The sequence below is a fragment of the Salmo salar genome, chromosome ssa01 (genome assembly GCF_905237065.1).
Source record: "Salmo salar chromosome ssa01, Ssal_v3.1, whole genome shotgun sequence".
NCBI lineage: Eukaryota > Metazoa > Chordata > Actinopteri > Salmoniformes > Salmonidae > Salmo > Salmo salar.
The window spans coordinates 30,325,537-30,340,675 of record NC_059442.1 but is presented as its reverse complement, the minus strand read 5'-3'; the positions used below and the strand labels follow the sequence as shown (position 1 = coordinate 30,340,675).

The window sequence follows — 15,139 nt, the reverse complement described above, 5'->3', positions numbered from 1 at the left end:
TTAACAGCATGTAAAGCCCATAATAATCATAATGTGTTGATCATCATGTGTTAGTCATCTTCCAATCCCATGAGCTTGGTTTTCCCAGCAGTAAGTCTCTGACGAGGCATGGTGATGGGGAGTCTGTGCCGCGGGGGAGAGTGGTCCCTCAGGGGTACAGCATTCTTCTTGTCAAAGGGCAAACACACCCGCTTAACACTGCTAAGAACAGAACCCAGGGCAAAGTCCTGACAACGTGCATCACTCATCTAGGAGGAGAGGGTAAAAACACCCACATCTTCTGTAGGTTCTGCCCACAACAATCACAAGACCTTTTTATTTCCAGTAATTCATAGACTGGCTCTTCATAACAAGCAAACAGCCACAGTTCAGCATGATCGAGAGCCACAGAGAGACTTACCCGAAGTGGACTCGTCCTTACCCTTTGTGGACTCGTCCTCGATGGGCTGCTTGAAGACAGTGATGTCTTTGAAGGTGCACAGGAAGAGAACCACTTTGTCATTCTCATTCCTGATGGGGGCCACCTGCATATAGAACCACACTGGCGCCCCTGCAGACAGAATGGATTCTTTACAATGTAGTAGTAACAGTTGTTTTTCTCATAAGGTGCATTTTGTTTACATTTTCTTTTTTATACAATAGAATAGAATATGCAGTACATATACAATGTGAACAATTAAATGTGAACACTCACTGTTCTTCCTGTATAGCAGGACCTCAAAGCAGTTGGACTCATAATTATCAAATGTCTCTCTGACTTTGTCTATTGTCTTCTTGTCCGTCAGCTCTCCATACATAAAACTGGAAGAAAAGTGATTAGTAATTTGATCCTAACCACAGGTCTATATGCCAGATGTCATAAGGCATCAATTATGACAGTTATTAATCAATTAATGATCTAACTCATAAAAGCTCTACTCCTCTTCATAGGCACTGAATGTTCTACCTTATACTGGTGTGGGACCAGTTAAGAAAATGGCTGTGCATTTGGCACACCTGCTCCTGTGGTTCCTGAGCTTACCACCAACCACTAGTCTACCCTTCCCTGATCAAGGCTGAGATTAGGTAGCCTGAGGTTAAAGGGTAGGGGGCATTAGTTTTTACTCACCAGAGTAACATCAAAGTGTGGTCAAACACTTAGTAACTTATTTGTAGTCATGATCTGGTTACCTATAACTACAAACATAGTTATGTTTAGCATTTTTACATATTTCTTAACTTATTTCCAAGATATCTTCTGAACTATCCACAATGCACTATTTCTCAAAGTCATATGGAGAACCGGTGCTACTTAGCTAGTTCCAGCAGGCGAACGTTAGCTACTGGCCATGCTAGCATGTAACTGGAATGTGTCATAAAAAAAGTTTTTAAAAAGTATTTTCATACAAGACAAATGAAATATGTCCTCAAACTGTATACTTCTCAACCATGTGTGGCTCAGTTGGTAGAGCATGGTGTTTGCAACGCCAGCATGGTGTGTGCAACGCCAGGGTTGTGGGTTCGATTCCCACAGGGGGCAAGTACAAAAAATTAAAAAAAGACAACAACAAAAAAATGTATGAAAAGTATGCATTCACTGCTGTATGTTGCTCTGGATAAGAGCGTCTGCTAAATGACTAAAATGTAAAAAAAAAAATGTAAATAAAGGCACACAGGTGTCATTTCTAATGCCACATACAAGAAGCGTGGTGTGTCATCCTCTTATATATTTGCCCTAGTTACTTTGGATTTGATATGTTGTTTTGTCTTCTCGTATTGTCACGTTCGTTATAATAATAATGGTCGGACCAAGGGGCAGCATGAGTAGCATTCCACATAATTTATTAGAAAGTGAAACTTTAGAAAAATACAAAACAAATAAAGAATAAACTAACCGTGACTACAATGAAACTACACATAAACAATATCCCATAACCCACAAGTGAAAAACAAGCTACTTAAGTATGATCCCCAATTAGAGACAACGATTACCGGCTGCCTCTAATTGGGAATCATACACAATCACCAACATAGAAAAACAAACCTAGAACCCCACATAGAAATAATAAACTAGACTAGCCCCCCAGTCACGCCCTGACCTACTCTACCATAGAAAATAACAGCTTTCTATGGTCAGGACGTGACAGTACCCCCCCCCCCAAGGGTGTGGACTCGGACCGCAAAACCTGAAACAAAAAGGGAGGGTTGGGGGGGTGTCTAGTATCGGTGGCGGCTCTGGTGCAGGACGAAGAACCCTCTCATCCTGCGGATCCGCCAGCATCGGAGGCAGCTCTGGTGCGGGCCGAAGAACCCGCTCATCCTGCGGATCCAGCCCTGGACCCAGACTGGACGCTGTGCCTAGACTGGGCATCGACGCAGGGGAAGGCTCCGGCCATGGAATGGGACTGGACGCTGTGCCTGGACTGGGCACCAACGCAGAAGAAGACTCTGGCCTTGAAGCTGGACTGGACGCTGTGCCTGGACTGGGCACCAACGCAGAAAAAAGCTCCAGCCATGGAGCTGGAGGTTCCGGGCCGTGGGCCGTCTCAGGAGGCTCTGGGCCGTGGGCCGTCTCAGGAGGTTCTGGACTGTGAAACGTCGCCGGAAGCTCTGGACTGGGAACTGTCGCCGGAAGCTCTGGACTGGGAACTGTCGCCGGAAGCTCTGGACTGTGAAGGCGCACTGGAGGCCTGGTGCATGGAGCCGGGACAGGTAGCCCCAGACTGGTGACACGCACCTCGGGGCGATTGTGGGGAGCAGGCACAGGATGCACTGGGCTGTGGAGGCGCACTGGAGACCTGGTGCGTAAAACCGGTGCAGGATATACTGGACCGTGGAGGCGCACTGGAGGTCTGGAGCCTAGAGCTGGCACAACCCGTCCTGGCTGGATGCTCACTTTCGCACGGCAAGTGCAAGGAGCTGGCACCGAGCTGTGAATGCGCACTAGAGACACAGTGCGTATCACCGCATAACATGGTGCCTGAACGGTCACACGCTCCTTAAAGCGAGTGCGGGGAGTTGGCTCTGGTCTGAAACCTGGCTCTGCCAACCACCCCGTGTGCCCCCCCAAAAAAATGTTCTTGGGGTTTCTGTGGCCTTCCTCCACGACTTTGTCACTGTCCCCTCCTTCGCTGCTTCCGCCTGCTTCCATGGCAGGCTCTTATCACCTGCCACTATTTCGTCCCAGGCCCAGAATATTCTCTCCCTAAGCTCCTCCACAGACCAGGATGCCATTATCTCCCTGGCACGCTGCTTGGTCCTTTGTAGATGGGATATTCTGTCACGTTCATTATAATAATAATGGTCGGACCAAGGCGCAGCGTGAGTAGCGTTCCACAAAATGTATTAGAAAGTGAAACTTTAGAAAAATACAAAACAAATAAAGAATAAACGAACCGTGACTACAATGAAACTACACATAAACAATATCCTATAACCCACAAGTGAAAAACAAGCTACTTAAGTATGATCCCCAATTAGAGACAACGATTACCAGCTGCCTCTAATTGGGAATCATACACAATCACCAACATAGAAAAACAAACGAACCCCACATAGAAATAATAAACTAGACTAGCCCCCCAGTCACGCCCTGACCTACTCTACCATAGAAAATAACAGCTTTCTATGGTCAGAACGTGACACGTATGTCACATTTATACTTCTCACCTCACGTTATGACCAGGCAGTTATTGTGAAACAGCTGTCAATACTAACAATTGATTAGAATAAAAGCTGAGGAAGAGGAAGATGATGTGATCATTGGGTGAGTAGTGGCGTGCATATTGTAAATTGTGAACACAACTGTGTTTGCCCTACAGCATCTGTAAAAATGTCTGCCGTTCTAATAAGGTCTGACATATTTTATTCACTCTCAGGGAGCCCGAAGCTTCAGCCAGTCTGGACAGGGAAATACTTGTTTTGTGTTCCAGTCCCAACTGATGAAGCTTTTCCAAGTCTGTGTTGGGTGTGGAGATTCCAGGGACTACGTCAACAGCCAGACGAGCAGCGCTCAACATCACGCAGATCTGCAGTTCGCGAAATCATGTAAGGGAATGATCCAGCCAGCCTATGATTGGGAGGGTGCCAGCAGGCAATCTGCTCCTTTTTGCTGCCATTTTGGTGTCAAGTTGTATGCCGACCAATGTCCTCCGAATGCTTTGCATGATGGGAGTGGCCACCATTCATCGCAGCACATTCTTCTGTCATCAGCATAGCCACCTTGAGCCAGCAGTCTTCAAGACATGGGATGTCGAGCAGAGTGGCACCAGCGAAATCCTCAAAGAAATGGGTGGGGATCTGTTCTTGGCAGCATATGGAGTGATAGTCCCGGAGTGATAGTCTGGCCACTCTGCAAAGTTTGGGACATTCACTGCTGTTGAAAAGAGAATCAACAAGATCCTGAACATATAAATTGTTAAAACCTCTTAGGGCACGGATCCCGCTATCTGGATCAAAATCGACATCATCCGGTAAAGCTGGAGCTCACCATATTCAAATTATAAAATTGTAATATTAAACATTCATGAATATACAAGTGTCTTACATCATTTAAAAGCTTAACTTCTTGTTAATCCAACCGCGTTGTCAGATTTCAAAAAGGCTTTATGGCGAAAGCATACCATGCGATTATCTGAGGACAGCGCCCCACATCAAAATACGTTTTCAAATCAGCACAGGCGTCACAAAATCCCAAATAGCAATAAAATAAATCACTTACCTTTGAAGATCTTCCTCTGTTTGCAATCCCAAGGGTCCCAGCTACACAATGAATGGCCATTCTGTTCGATAAAGTCCTTCTTTATATCCCAAAAATGTCTGTTTAGTTGGTGCGCTTGATTCAGTAATCCACTCGTTCAACATGCATACAAACGAATCCAAAAAGTTACCAGTAAAGTTCATCCAAACAAGTCAAACGATGTTTGTAATTAATCCTCAGGTACTCTAATATCTAAATAAATGATCAAATTTAAGACAGAGAATAGTATGTTCAATAGGGAAGATAAATAACGAAGAGCGCGCACCTCATTGACACACGCAACAAGACTACTTTTCTAATGAGAGACACCTTGGGGAAAAACTACAACTTCTTGTTCGTTTTTCAAAAAACAAGCCTGAAACCCTTTCTAAAGACTGTTGACATCTAGTGGAAGCCATAGGAACTGCAATATGGGAGCTATTTATTTGTATATCCCATAGACTAGCATTGAAATGGCCTGTGACCTCAAAAAGAAATTCTGGATGGATTTCCCTCGGGTTTTTGCCTGCCATATCAGTTATGTTATACTCACAGACATTATTTTAACAGTTTTAGAAACTGCAGAGTGTTTTCTATCCAATGCTACCAATTATATGCATATCCTAGCTTCTGGGCCTGAGTAACAGACAGTTTACTTTGGGCACGTCATTCATCCGAACTTCCGAACACTGCCCCCTAGCCCTAAGAGGTTTTAATCTAATACATTTACAGTGCATTCGGAAAGTATTCAGACCCCTTGACTTTTTCCACATTTTACTACGTTACAGCCTTATTCTAAAATGGATTCAATAAAAAAAATCCTCATCAATCTACACACAATACCCCATAATGGCACAGCGAAAACAGGTTTTTAGACACATTTGCAAATGTATTAAAAATAAAAAACAGAAATACCTTATTCACATAAATATTCAAACCTTTTGCTATGAGACTCAAAATTGAGCTAAGGTGCATCCTGTTTCAATTGATCTTCCTTGAGATGTTTCTACAACTTGATTGGAGTCCACTTGTGGTAAATTCAATTGATTAGACATAATTTTGAAAGGCACAAACCCGTCTATATAAGGGCCCACAGTTGACAGTGCATGTCAGAGCAAAAACCAAGCCAAACCAAGTGGAAGGAATTGTCCTTAGAGTGCAGAGACAGGATTGTGTCAAGGCACAGATCTGGGGAAGGGTATATCTGCAGCATTGAAGGTCCCCAAGAACATAGTGGCCTCCATCCTTCTTAAATGGAAGAAGTTTGGAACCACCAAGACTCTTCCTAGAGCTGGCCGCCCTGCCAAACTGAGCAATTGGTGGAGAAGGGCCTTGGTCAGTGAGATGACCAAGAACCCAATGGTCACTTTGAAAGAGCTCCAGATTTCCTCTGTGGAGATGGGAGAACCTTCCAGAAGGACAACCATCTCTGCAGCACTCCACCAATCAGGCCTTTATGGTAGAGTGGCCAGACGGAAACCACTCCTCAGTAAAATGCACGACAGCCCGCTGGAGTTCGCAAAAAGGTACCTATAGACTCTCAGACCATGAGAAACAAGATTCTCTGGTCTGATGAAAGCAAGACTGAACTCTTTGGCCTGAACGCCAAGCGTCACGTCAGGAGGAAACCTGGCACCATCCCTACGGTGAAGCATGGGCATGGCAGCATCATGCTGTGAGGTTGTTTTTCAGAGTCAGGGACTAGGAGATTAGTCAGGATCAAGGGAAAGATGAACGGAGCAAAGTATAGAGAGATCCTTGATGAAACCTGCTCCAGAGTGCTCAGGGCCTCAGACTGAAGAAAAGGTTCACCTTCCAACAGGACAACGACCCTAAGCACCCAGCCAAGACAACGCAGGAGTGGCTTCGGGACAAGTCATAGTTTCCTTTGTATCATGATAAAGGTGTAGTACTGAAACTATCGAGGTTACCTAGCCAGCTACACTTTCAAACAAAGTCAACAACGCAGCCACTGCTAGCTAGCCTACTTCACCAGCCAGCAGTACTGTATCATTTTCATCATTTTAGTCAATAAGATTTTTGCAACGTAAGCTTAACTTTCTGAACATTCGAGACGGGTAGTCCACTTGTCATTCCAATCTCCTTTGCATTAGCGTAGCCTCTTCTGTAGCCTGTCAACTATGTGTCTGTCTATCCCTGTTCTCTCCCCTCTGCACAGGCCATACAAACGCTTCACACCGCGTGGCCGCTGCCACTCTAACCTGGTGGTCCAAGCACACGACCCACGTGGAGTTCCAGGTCTCCGGCAGCCTCTGGAACTGCCAGTCTGCTGCCCACAAGGCAGAGTTCATCTCAGCCTATGCTACCCTCCAGTCCCTCGACTTCTTGGCGCTGACGGAAACATGGATTACCACAGATAACACTGCTACTCCTACTGCTCTCTCCTCGTCTGACCACGTGTTCTCGCATACCCCGAGAGCGTCTGGCCAGCGGGGTGGTGGCACTGGAATCCTCATCTCTCCCAAGTGGACATTCTCTCTTTCTCCCCTGACCCATCTGTCTATCTCCTCCTTTGAATTCCATGCTGTCACAGTTACCAGCCCATTCAAGCTTAACATCCTTATCATTCATCGCCCTCCAGGTTCCCTTGGAGAGTTCATCAATGAGCTTGACGCCTTGATAAGTTCCTTTCCTGAGGATGGCTCACCTCTCACAGTTCTGGGTGACTTTAACCTGTTATGGATTTGGGGCAGTATTTTCACGGCCGGATAAAAAACATACCAGATTTAATCTGATTATTACTCCTGCCCAGAAACTAGAATATGCATATAATTATTAGCTTTGGATAGAAAACACTCCAAAGTTTCTAAAACTGTTTGAATGGTGTCTGTGAGTATAACAGAACTCATTTGGCAGGCCAAAACCTGAGACGATTCTGTACAGGAAGTACCCTGTCTGACCATTTCTTGGCCTTCTTGATCATCTCTATCCAAAACAAGGGATCTCTGCTGTTACGTGACACTTCCTACGGCTCCCATAGGCTCTCAGAAGGCGGCAAAAAGCTGAATCGTGGCTTTGCAGGCCCTGGCTGAAAAACATTAGCGCATTTGGATAGTGGTCGGTCAGAGTACTATGAGACTGAGGCGCGTGCACGAGTCGACTCCATGTTTTTATTCTTTCGTCTTTGAACGTAAACAATGACTCCCGGTCGGAATATTATCACTTTTTTACGAGAAAAATAGCATAAACATTTATTTTAAACAGCGGTTGACATGCTTCGAAGTACGGTAATGGAATATTTAGAATTTTTTGTCACGAAACGCGTCGGGCGCGTAACCCTTCGTCACCCTTGGATAGTGTCTTGAACGCACGAACAAAATGCCGCTATTTGGATATAACTATGGATTATTTTGAACCAAACCAACATTTGTTATTGAAGTAGAAGTCCTGGGAGTGCATTCTGACGAAGAACAGGAAAGGTAATCAAACTTTTCTAATAGTAAATCGGAGTTTGGTGAGGGTCAAACTTGGTGGGTGTCAAAATAGCTAGCCGTGATGGCGTGCTATCTACTCAGAATATTGCAAAATGTGCTTTCACCGAAAAGCTATTTTAAAATCGGACATAGCGAGTGCATAAAGGAGTTCTGTATCTATAATTCTTAAAATAATCGTTATGTTTTTTGTGAACGTTTATCGTGAGTAATTTAGTAAATTCACCGGAAGTGTTCGGTGGGAATGCTAGTTCTGAACGTCACATGCTAATGTAAAAAGCTGTTTTTTGATATAAATATGAACTTGATTGAACAAAACATGCATGTATTGTATAACATAATGTCCTAGGTGTGTCATCTGATGAAGATCATCAAAGGTTAGTGCTGCATTTAGCTGTGGTTTTGTTTTTTGTGACATTAAATGCTAGCTTGAAAAATGGGTGTCTGATTATTTCTGGCTGGGTACTCTGCTGACATAATCTAATGTTTTGCTTTCGCTGTAAAGCCTTTTTGAAATCGGACAGTGTGGTTAGATAAAGGAGAGTCTTGTCTTTAAAATGGTGTAAAATAGTCATATGTTTGAAAAATTGAAGTTTTTGTATTTTTGAGGAATTTGTAATTCGCGCCACGCCTATCATTGGATATTGGAGCAGGTGTTCCGCTAGCGGAACGTCTAGATGTAAGAGGTTTTAACCTCCCCACGTCTACCTTTGACTCATTCCTCTCTGCCTCCTTCTTTCCACTCCTCTCCTCTTTTGACCTCACCCTCTCACCTTCCCCCCCTACTCACAAGGCAGGCAATACGCTTGACCTCATCTTTACTAGATGCTGTTCTTCCACTAATCTCATTGCAACTCCCCTCCAAGTCTCCGACCACTACCTTGTATCCTTTTCCCTCTCGCTCTCCTCCAACACTTCTCACTCTGCCCCTACTCGGATGGTATTGCGCCGTCGCAACCTTCGCTCTCTCTCTCTCCCGCTACTCTCTCCTCTTCCATCCTATCATCTCTTCCCTCTGCTCAAACCTTCTCCAACCTATCTCCTGATTCTGCCTCCTCAACCCTCCTCTCCTCCCTTTCTGCATCCTTTGACTCTCTATGTCCCCTATCCTCCAGGCTGGCTCGGTCCTCCCCTCCTGCTCCGTGGCTCGACGACTCATTGCGAGCTCACAGAACAGGGCTCCGGGCAGCCGAGCGGAAATGGAGGAAAACTCGCCTCCCTGCGGACCTGGCATCCTTTCACTCCCTCCTCTCTACATTTTCCTCTTCTGTTTCTGCTGCTAAAGCCACATTCTACCACTCTAAATTCCAAGCATCTGCCTCTAACCCTAGGAAGCTCTTTGCCACCTTCTCCTCCCTCCTGAATCCCCCCCCTCTCTGCGGATGACTTCGTCAACCATTTTGAAAAGAAGGTTGACGACATCCGCTCCTCGTTTGTTAAGTCAAACGACACCGCTGGTCCACTTTCTACCACTGGTCCTGCTCACATTGCCCTACCCTATGCTTTGACCTCTTTCTCCCCTCTCTCTCCAGATGAAATATTGCGACTTGTGACGGCCGGCCGCCCAACAACCTGCCCGCTTGACCCTATCCCCTCCTCTCTACTCCAGACAATTTCCGGAGACCTTCTCCCTTATCTCACCTCGTTCATCAACTCATCCTTGACCACTGGATATGTCCCTTCCGTCCTCAAGAGAGCGAGAGTTGCACCCCTTCTCAAAAAACCTACACTCGATCCCTTCGATGTCAACAACTACAGACCAGTTTCCCTTCTTTCTTTTCTCTCCAAAACTCTTGAGCGTGCCATCCTTGGCCAGCTCTCTTGCTATCTCTCTCAGAATGACCTTCTTGATCCAAATCAGTCAGGTTTCAAGACTGGTCATTTAACTGAGACCGCTCTTCTCTGTGTCACGGAGGCTCTCCGCACTGCTAAAGCTAACTCTCTCTGCTCTCATCCTTTTAGACCTATCTGCTGCCTTTGATACTGTGAACCACCAGATCCTCCTCTCCACCCTCTCCGCACCACGTGCTCTCACCACTGGTGTCCCCCAGGGCTCTGTTCTAGGCCCTCTCCTATTCTCGCTATACACCAAGTCACTTGGCTCTGTCATATCCTCACATGGTTTCTCCTATCATTGCTACGCAGACGACACACAATTCATCTTCTCCTTTCCCCCTTCTGATAACCAGGTGGCGAAATCGCATCTCTGCATGTCTGGCAGACATATCAGTGTGGATGACGGATCACCACCTCAAGCTGAACCTTGGCAAGACGGAGCTGCTTTTCCTCCCGGGGAAGGACTGCCCGTTCCATGATCTCGCCATCACGGTTGACAACTCCATTGTGTCCTCCTCCCAGAGTGCTAAGAACCTTGGCGTGACCCTGGACAACACCCTGTCGTTCTCCACTAACATCAAGGCGGTGACCCGATCCTGTAGGTTCATGCTCTACAACATTCGCAGAGTACGACCCTGCCTCACACAGGAAGCGACGCAGGTCCTAATCCAGGCACTTGTCATCCAGAACGCCGCAGCCCGTCTGGTGTTCAAACTTCCCAAGTTCTCTCACGTCACCCCGCTCCTCCGCACACTCCACTGGCTTCCAGTTGAAGCTCGCATCCGCTACAAGACCAGGGTACTTGCCTACGGAGCCGTGAGGGGAATGGCACCTCCGTACCTTCAGGCTCTGATCAGTCCCTACACCCAAACGAGGGCACTGCGCTCATCCACCTCTGGCCTGCTGCCCCCCCTACCTCTGAGGAAGCACAGTTCCCGCTCAGCCCAGTCAAAACTGTTCGCTGCTCTGGCACCCCTATGGTGGAACAAGCTCCCTCACGACGTCAGGACAGCGGAGTCAATCACCACCTTCCGGAGACACCTGAAACCCCACCTCTTTAAGGAATACCTAGGATAGGATAAAGTAATCCTTCTATTGTAAAGTGGTTGTTCCACTGGATATCATAAGGTGAATGCACCAATTTGTAAGTCGCTCTGGATAAGAGCGTCTGCTAAATTACTTAAATGTAAATGTAAGTCTCTGAATACCCAAGAAGACTCGAGGCTGTTATCAATGCCAACGGTGGTTCATCAAAGTACTGAGTACTTATGTAAATGTCATATTTCAGTGTTTTTAATTTGTAATACATTTGTAAACATTTCTAAACCTGTTTTTGCTTTGTCATTATAGGGTATTATGTGTAGTTAAATGAGGGGGAAAAAACAATGTAATCCATTTTACAATAAGGCTGTAACGTAACAAAATGTGGAAAAAGTCAAGGGGTCTGAATACTTTCTGAATGTTATCTATTGTTATACTGTAAAATCATGCAACAATTTGTCACATTGATGTGTCAAATCTGATTTGCTTAATTGCATTGAAGTGTATTTCTTTTTTTGTTTGTATGTAAGAGCAATGAGGTGAAGAGCGCCACGTGGTGTGAACTGGAGGGGTTGAAGAGGACTAAGCTGAGCTGGTGGTTGGAACCCTCATCTCTGACCCAAACAGATAGATCGTTAAATGGATCTGGGAGAACATGCCAGGTACAAAGCATCGCATTGATATTTGGCTAAATGTAAGAAATATTTAACTTTGTGTCATTATACTGTATAAGTGGGTATAACTATTCTACTCATCCATGTGAACATTTGTATTACCCGTTTTCTAATGTGATTAGCTTTACACAAGAAAATTGACACCACTCGAGAGGGTGTGCTTATGTTGGGCAGTGGCGGAACGCCACTATCAACCACACCTACTGGTCATATGACTCCTGAAGAAAGCAGGGAAATTATTGTGCCAAAATGGAAACGTTACACTGTACCACATACAGAACCAGCATACCAACCTACTGATGCCACTCACGCCTTTGTGTCATCATACACCACTGCAAGCAGAGGAACGGACAAAGGAGTGGCTGGAACTAAGTCAGTGTACATATCCTACATGTAGTACATGTATTTTTACAGAACAGCCAATCTTACAATATAATAGTTCATTCTGTTTTTAAATCAAATTCCAGACTCTGGGACCTCAATAGATTTGGAGAAGATTCTACATGGGGCCTTGATCCTGAAGGACATCTCGCAACTATCCCCTGACTACCAGACATCAGGGCTAGAGGAGTACCACTCTCTGATGCTGCACTTCCTGTCGAAGCGCTACCTTCTCCCACAAGGGAATGCATGCAGTATTGATAAAGCAATACTACTGAATCTGTCATTATTACAGTCAAGTGTATCAAAACCCTTTCCATTGTTTGTGTCTCTCAATTGGAAGCCAACTCATCAAATGCTTCCTGTGCTTCTTTTTTTTATTGCAGCCTTTTAAAAAAAATGTTACCTTTATTTAACTAGGCAAGTCAGTTAAGAACAAATTCTTATTTACAATGACAGCTTGGGAACAGTACCTTGTTCAGGGGCAGAACGACAGATTTTACCTTGTCAGCTCGGGGATTCGATCTTGCAACTTTTCGGTTACTAGTCCAATGCTGTAACCACTAGTCTACCTGCCGCCCCAGCCTTACATTACAATGAGAACACTGGACGGATGCAGGCAGTAAGAAAACACAACCTGCTGAGGTATTCCCTCTCCTTCCCAAAGGCCAAGAATTTTGGATACACACTTAGGCCAATGAAGACCAAAACCACCTAAGTCAAATTATCTAAATGTTGAAATGCCTGTTTATTATTTGTGTCTTTACAGACTACGCTGCCAAAATAGTGAAAGCTGTGGTTTGTCCCCCCCTACTCCCGGAAGACAGGTCAGACACCAGGATCCTGGAATCACCTCCACCACTCTGTAGCCAGTTTCAGCATCCCATGAAGGACCAGGCAATGAGGGATTACATAATGTATAGTGTAGGGCTTTTTTTTTACTTTCGGGTGGCTCTCCTCGTGTCTCAGCTTCTCCAGTCTGCTCTGGAATGACTTGAGACAGTACTCATGCAGCAAGTATTGTTGTTATCTCATTGGTAAAATACGGTGTCATAATATTTGTATTTATTATGGATCCCCATCTTCCTGGGGTCCAGCAAAATTAAGGCAGTTTATACAATTTTAAAAACATTACAATACATTCACAGATTTCACAACACACTATGTGCCCTCAGGCCCATACTCCACCACTACCACATATCTACAGTACTAAATCCATGTGTATAGTACATATGCTATCGTGTGTATGCATGTGTCTGTGCCTATGTTTGTGTTGCTTCAAAGTCCCCTCTGTTCCATAAGGTGTTTTTTTAAATCTAATTGTACTGCTTGCATCAGTCACTTGATGTGGAGTTGATTCAAGGTCTAAATGTTTGAGTAACTTCGGAATAATTTTTTCTGTCTTTCTCCCTGTCTCTTTCTCTAGGAACCTGATTACCACCTCAGTCCAACATCAGCCTTCTAATGTCACACTGACATCAACACACCTGCATCTAGCCCTAAGCTGATTTCTGCTGCGCCACTCGGGAGCCCCAAGTGGGGGGCACTTGAAGCCTGTGTAGGGCATGTTCTCCTCATTTCGTGAACCTATTACTTATCCCATTGACTGCACATGCTGGAAGTGGCACAAGGTTGTACCGCCCCAGATAGCTCCAATTCCAGCTGATCAACTGCCTGTGTCTGAACTTTCTAAAAATTAAGGGAAAAAGTTTATTACTATTGGTAGGGGGAGTGGTGTAACATTATTTGATTGCATTCGATTGAGGATTTTATTTATAGATTAGCTAACTTGAGTATGGACTCGGTGTCAGCATCCTGGGTGTGGTCCTGCCGGTAGGTATTATAGGCCGTGCGCAGCACATTGACATCCACGTAGATTGTGGGGAAGCCAGAATGTTGCATTATACCACCCACTAGTACTTAGTTAGGAAATAAGTGATATTATAGGATGTATTCTCAGTAGCAAACTAGCAAGCCATATTACCAATCAACATTCCCTACACGTGGCGTCGCATCGCGCACTACAAGTTCAGCACCAGCAAGCTTCCATGCTTCAGGGTCAAATCGAAATGGGAAAGTGATCCCTGGCTCAGCTGCCTGCTCTGCCACCACCTCATCGTCATCAGATTCTCCAAAATGGTCAGGCCCAGGGAAACAGAGTTCCTGCTATGCTCAGAGTCGCTGCTTTTGTCGGACATCTTGACATTTCATATCTGATGGAAGTTTCCTCTGCAGGGATATGCTAGCTGGCAAGACTAGTTAGCTGGCTAAAATAGCTAGCTAGACTTATCACACCAGAAGTGCCTCCCTCTCACTGGCTCTCTCTTTGTTTTGTAGCCAACTCAGCCTACAGTCCTTGCCATGATGGGCCACAGCCGTCAATATGTAAGTCTCCACTCTATCTTCCCTTTTTTTTAATTTTTTTTATCTGTTGGCGGGTTTTGTTTTAGTTATGTTCTGTGGGTTACTGCCTGTGCTCGCTGGTCTTCATTTTTATAATGTTAACTGGCTGGCTAGTTTGCTGGCTAAGATAACGTTAACTGCATATACAGTTCTATAGAGGAGCGTCAAATTAACACATCCAGGCCAGATGTCAACCACAATAACAATACACAAGGATTCCCTCTCTTCACTGGCCAGAGAACAAAGGAAGATGGAGGGCCACTCACAGCAAGCTCACAGCAGAAGTCGGCCTTCTCATCTTTTGCTCATCTCACACCTCTAGCAAAGATGTTTATAACTAACCCAAGAAAGACCACAGCTTGTCGTGTCCATTAGGAAAAAATTGGTCATAGTGGGCAAAACAAGCAAGGAGGGGGGCAGAGCCAAGCACGAGCTAGCGAGATCCTATTGGCACGTTCTAGCATGTATTTGCATATTTCCGTAGGGAACACCTACTCTGAAGTGCGCGTGTGCAATAACTAAATTCGCCCTTGTACTCCTTCTAGACAAGCAATTTTTGGAAACTTTGGCAAAGAGTAAAAATTCTACAAAACGTAGTCCACTCTGTTCATAACAGATTATACTTTTGCGAACAG

The 15,139-nt window shown here is 45.1% G+C and overlaps 1 protein-coding gene across 2 annotated transcripts in view; it reads right to left on the bottom strand.

Annotated features, from left to right (window-relative positions):
• Positions 1–15,139, bottom strand: part of kcnh5b (potassium voltage-gated channel, subfamily H (eag-related), member 5b) — a 97,038-nt gene that overhangs the window by 75,283 nt on the left and 6,616 nt on the right. The window contains exons 3-4 of one of the 2 annotated variants that reach the window (XM_014190142.2): positions 695–801; positions 401–550 (exon numbers count right to left, since the gene is read on the bottom strand). In XM_014190142.2, the coding sequence (XP_014045617.1) occupies positions 401–550; positions 695–801 (257 nt within the window). The remainder of the gene's footprint in view (positions 1–400; positions 551–694; positions 802–15,139) is intronic. The other variant, XM_014190154.2, reaches the window with a different exon arrangement.